At 44.9% G+C, this 5,878-nt stretch overlaps 1 protein-coding gene across 1 annotated transcript; it reads left to right on the top strand.

Moving 5' to 3' along the window:
• Positions 1–571: 571 nt before the first annotated feature.
• LOC308471753 (olfactory receptor 2T2-like) lies at positions 572–1,504 on the top strand (the record flags this gene model as incomplete). Its single annotated transcript, XM_080996006.1, has 1 exon — positions 572–1,504. The coding sequence occupies one exon, from the start codon at positions 572–574 to the stop codon at positions 1,502–1,504; it is 933 nt and encodes a 310-aa protein (XP_080852132.1).
• Between the last annotated feature and the right edge of the window lie 4,374 nt (positions 1,505–5,878).

The raw sequence follows: 5,878 nt of genomic DNA, 5'->3' as shown, positions 1-5,878 counted from the left end.
GGCAGAGGGCCTTCTCGGTGGTGGCGCCCGCCCTGTGGAACGCCCTCCCGTCAGATGTCAAGGAAATAAACAACTATCTGACGTTTAGAAGACATCTGAAGGCAGCCCTGTTTAGGGAAGTTTTTAATGACTTTTGTTAGAATCCGCCCAGAGTGGCTGGGGAAACCCAGCCAGATGGGTGGAGTATAAATAAATTATTATTATTATTATTATTATTATTATTATTATTATTATTGCTGTCTTGAGGAGCACCCTTGCACCACTGAGCAACAAAAGTGGAACAATAACACCCCCCTCCCCAAAAGCAAACCTTTGTGGTAGGCAAAATTTCAGCAGGAAGTTATTGGACGTGCACCAATTGCAAAGAATGTAGTATGACCACCCAAAACCTTTTGCACCAACAAAGAGTATTGAAAGTGAGATAATGTCTAACTTCCCCATCATGAGCCCCCAAATCATCATTAATACACAGCAAAAAAAAAAGCAAAAAGCAAAAAAACCTGGCATTCTGTGAGTTCCATCTCCTTAAATCTTATCCTTTTGTCCTCAGCTCCAGCCCAAGGAAGAGGCAATGGGTCATGAAAATGCAACATCCTGGACAGAGTTTCATCTTGTGGGGCTTCTGCATCTAAAGACCCCCACCTTATTTTTTAGCATCGTTCTGTTTATGGCTTTCGTTGCTCTGCTGGGAAACTGTCTCCTGCTCCTCCTAATCCAAATGGACTCCTCGCTTCATACGCCAATGTACTTTTTCCTCAGTCAACTATCCTGCATGGATATGGGCCAGATCCTCATTGTGGTCCCAAAAATGTCTGTGAACTTTTTAACGCAGAGGAGCACTATTTCGCTCGGCGGTTGTGTGGCCCAGATCTTCCTCACTCTGACCATGGGGAGCTCAGAGAGCCTGGTCCTGGCCGTCATGTCTTACGACAGGTACGTGGCCATCTGCAGGCCCTTGCAGTACCCAATCCTCATGCGGAGAACCATCTGCCTCGTCATGACTGTCGGGATCTGGTCTACGGCATCGCTGACCATCATGGTCATTGCGATTTACGTCCACTCTCTGCCGTACTGTGGCTCGAACGTGATCGACCATTTCGTGTGCGAGTTCCCGGCTTTGCTGAAGCTGTCCTGCGCTGACACCTCTGCCTTTGAGAACGTGGTATACCTTGACAATGTGGTCCTACTCCTCTTCCCCATCTCAGTCATTGTTTCCTCTTACGTCGCCATTCTGGTGCAAGTCTTGAGGATGCACTCGACCGAGGGAAGGCACAAGGCTTTAGGGACTTGCCTGTCCCATTTCTGTGTCGTGGGCATATTCATTGGGGCATCTATGCTGACCTACACCGCCCCTATGAACTCTTACTCAGCGCAAAGGGCCATGATCTACTCGGTCTGCATTACTGTCGTCCCCCCAATGCTCAACCCTTTTATTTACAGCTTGCGCAACAGGGATGTCCTAGCAGCTCTGCGGAAGCTCTTTGTGAAATGCACAGCGTATTAACGGCGCCTAGAGAGGCAACAAAATTTCACACTCGTTCAGTTTTCGAAATAAATATTCAAGGTTTTAAGGTAGAACCACGACACCATTTCAAATGCCTTTGCAACAGTGGGTGGGGAAGAACAATCAAGAATACATGTCCATACTGATATAAGGACCTATTGGAAAATAAAACCCCGAGGTGGCTGTCACCGATGGAAGCGAAGGCTCAGAAAAAGCTCAATATGGAGGTCAAATGGCCGAAATATTGGGAAATTCTGGAACAAGAGGGAGATAGACTGAAATTGCAGAGTTATGAGAAATTAAAAAACAAAGTGCGAGACTGGCTTCATTATTATCAGATAATGGAGGCATACAATTTGGACAAGAAAATTGGCTTCCAGGTGGAAAAATCAAAATTAGAAACAGAACTGTTAGAACCCAAAACTAAGATTTTGTCAAAAATGTATAACTTGCTGTTGAAATGGAATACACAGGATGAAACGGTGAAATCTGCTATGATTAAATGGGCACAAGATGTTGGACATAACATAATGATGGCTGACTGGGAACAGTTATGGACCACAGGTATGAAGTTTACGGCATGCAATGCCTTAAGAGAGAATATTATGAAAATGATATACAGGTGGTACATGACACCAGTCAAGCTTGCAAAAATCTATCATTTGCCCGATAATAAATGTTGGAAATGTAAGGAAACTGAAGGTACATTCTTTCACCTTTGGTGGACGTGCCCAAGGATTAAGGCTTTCTGAGAGATGATTTATAATGAACTGAAAAGGGTATTTAAATATACCTTTCTGAAGAAACCAGAGGCCTTTCTCCTGGGCATGGTCGGCCAAATGGTGCTAAAGAAGGACAGAACTTTCTTTATGTATGCCACAACAGCAGCAAGAATACTTATTGCAAAGTATTGGAAGACGCAAGATCTACCCACCCTGGAAGAATGGCAGATGAAGGTGATGGACTACATGGAACTGGCGGAAATGACTGGCAGAATCCGAGACCAGGGAGAAGAGTCGGTGGAAGAAGATTGGAAGAAATTTAAAGACTATTTACAGAAATATTGTAAAATTAATGAATGTTAGAATGATGTTAGAATGAAGTTAAGTAGTTTAAGCAGCAATGTTTTAAAGGTGTATGAAAAATGGATTATTAACAGGTGAGAACTTAAAGTTATATTATATTAAGTTAAAGGATTAAGATAAAAACAAAGAGGGAAAGAAATTGCTGAATCAACTAACTAAATTGGAATACCAAAAAGGGAGATGTGAGGAGTTCAGGGAAGCAAGGATATGAATATATGACATGGAAAGATTGATGTTGTCAGGGGTTCAGGGACAGAGGCACAGGGTAGGCAGGAGATGGAGAGCGATGGGGATGAATCCCAGGACAGCGAGGAAGAGGATGACAATGACTCAAGAGATTCCATGAGTCTTTCCAGCGAATCAGAGGATTCCCAGAAGGGGGCGCCGGTGGTCAGGGCCAGGGGAGCCCCAGGGGGGAGGTGTCAGGAACAGGGGGCCAGCAGGGGATCCCAAAGTGGCAGCTGGGCATCAGGACCAGCCTCCCCGCCAGAGTGCAGCGAAGGGGGTGGAGGTTCCAGTGTATCAGGGGAAGCAGCTCCGGCAGCAGAGAAGGGAGGGAGGTCGGAGCAAGCCACCCTCCCGGAAGGGGAGGGGAGTAGTGAAGGGAGTAGTGTAACTGTCAAAAGGAAGGTTAGAGGTTGGGCGCGCGCGCCAAGTTCAAATGTAGAGGCGCGCGGAAGTACAGGGAGCCCGGAGGAGGAGCCAGGTCCCAAAGCCCGCAGGAGGGGGGAATCGCAGTCTGGGGATTCCGCGTCAGGGGAATCCAGGAGGGGCGAAACCCCAGGGGGCAGGAAGACCCTGCGGAAAAGGAAAGAGAGGAAGAGGTGGAGCAGCGCAAGCTTCTTAAACTGGTGCAGGGGAGGGACTGACTCAGAGGGGACTTCAACGGTCTAAGCGTAACAGACGTGGGGCTGCGCGCCTCGGATGTGAAGCAAACAATGAACTGCAATAAACACTTTTGTATATAAGAAGAGATTGGCGTTGGTCTTTTGTGAGCTGAGACTTGAGGCAGCCCTGACAGATGTGTTTTCTTTTTAAATGTTTTTTATCTTTTTTCTGTATTCTGTATTTTTCTTTTTTCTTTCTTTTTCTTTTTGTCTTTTTTCTATTCTTTTTACCTATGTAATTTTTTTCCCCTTTGAAAACTTAATAAATATCATAAAAAAAAAGAATACATGTCCATACTGATATGGTACATTTGCTTACAAAATTATAGGAATCACTCAGTTTCCAAGGCAAATCTTCTTTACCTTGTTATCTCTTAGTCAAAGGTGGACCTTCAGATCTTGTCAGACTAGACTGCAGCTTCCATCATCCCTGCCACTTGGCCATGGGGGGCCAGTGTGGTGTCATGGTTAGTGTGTTGGACTTTGAGGGTTCGAATCCCCACTCATCCATGAAGCTCGCTGCGTGACCTATGGTCAGCCACTGTCTCTCAGCTTAACTTACGTCATAGTGTTGCTGTGAGGATAAAATTGGTGGAGGGAGAGAATCATGTCCACTACCTTGAACTCCCTGGATAAAAGTTGGGGTATAAATGCAATAAATAAACGAAACAAATAAAATGAATGTATGTGGGCAGAAAGACAGCAAAATCTGGAAGATGGAAACATAGAAAGAGAAGGGCTGAAGCAGTAAGGTAACTCACAGGGTCTAATTCAGGTTGATTAAGGGTGTTGACTTGTATTAGAATGATGCAGCAGTTCAAGGGATCAATACAGCTATTTCACTGCAGGTAAAGTCCCTTTCTACAGCAGCCAGTCCTTCAGAAACACAAGAGTCTAACTGAACTCTTTTTAAATCTACAGCGTCCTCTGACTCTCTGCGATGCACATCACGCTTCTTGCTCAGAGTAAAACCAAAGCACACACAGAGATCTGGGGCATGTGCAAAGTTCCAGTTGCACTGAGCTCCAGCTCACCATTTTATCTTCTGCAATCATTTTGGCAGATTTTATCCTCTGCATAGATGTTTTGGCATTTTGTAAGACTAAACAGATTTCTACTTTGTCCAAACAGGGACTCAGCAATCATGTGCTAATTCCCCCTAGGAATTAAGGAACAATGCAACAACCCCATGTCATAGCATGACTCGGGGCACATAATCTTGAAATAGCATGCCTACTTGGGGTGTGGGTGGTGCTGTGGTGTAAACCACTGAGCCTCTTGGGCTTGCTGATCGGAAGGTTAGTGGTTCGAAGCCCCATGACAGGGCGAGCTCCCATTGCTCTGTCCCAGCTTCTGCCAACCTAGCAGTTTGGAAGCACACCAGTGTGAGTAGATAATTAGGTACCACTGTGATGGGAAGGTAAACAGCATTTCCATGCACTCTGGTTTCTGTCACGGTGTTCTGTTCTGCCAGAAGCAGTCATGCTGGCCAAATGACCTGGAAAGCTGTCTGTGGACAAACGCCAGCTCCCTTGGCCTGAAAGAGAGATGACCTCATAGTCACCTTTGACTGGACTTAACCATCCAGTGGTCCTTTACCTTACCTTCTACCTTTACTTGTTAATCCAGATTTATACACATGTGGGTTAATGTGTCACTAGGGCATGTCACATTAATATGCCTAAATGCTTGTCATTTCAATTTCAATGCCTCCATGCCACCAAATGCTAGAGCTTTTGAGATCTGTGGTACAATCTCCAGTTGTCTCATTACTTCCTTACCCAGGGCATTGGTATCACCCACTAAAACTCAGCAAAAGTCTTAATTATCTAGTATCCAAGCCAGAAATGGGAAAATAATATCCAGGACATTTTTCTTCCTATTAGCAAGCGTTAGGCATAAGTGAAATAATATGGCCCTGGACTCAAGCCAGTGAAGTCCTTACAAATTGCATCAGCTGATGAGTTTGTTCTGACTTTAATCCCTAAGGTGTGAACTTTTCCAACTTCAGTAATCCCTAAGGCTGAAAGTTGAATAAAACGTTAAAAAGTTAACCCTTACAGTGTTATTCCCTTACAGTGCGATTCTAACTATGTAACTCAGAGAAGTTAAGTCCTATTGAATTCAGTTGGGGTATTTCTCCCAGGTAAGAAGGCTTAGGATTGCAGCCTACTGGCTAATGATAGAATAGCCAAAATATATTTTAGGCCTGCCTGAATATTTATTTTGACTTGCAATGTGACGCTCAGTGACCCCGAGCATCAGCAATTGGGAGGGAAAAGCGGGACATTCCAGGGATCAAATCAGAAACAGAGATGGCTTCTGTAAATTTGGGACTGTCCCTGGAAAATAGTGAGACCTGGAGGGTCTGGGGTTTCTGGCATTGTCAGCCACTGTGAGAA

The sequence above is a fragment of the Podarcis pityusensis genome, assembly GCF_964106645.2.
Source record: "Podarcis pityusensis genome assembly, chromosome: 2".
Taxonomy (NCBI): Eukaryota; Metazoa; Chordata; class Lepidosauria; order Squamata; family Lacertidae; genus Podarcis; species Podarcis pityusensis.
The sequence above is the reverse complement of the archived record's forward strand: the minus strand, read 5'-3'. Positions and strand labels throughout refer to the sequence as shown.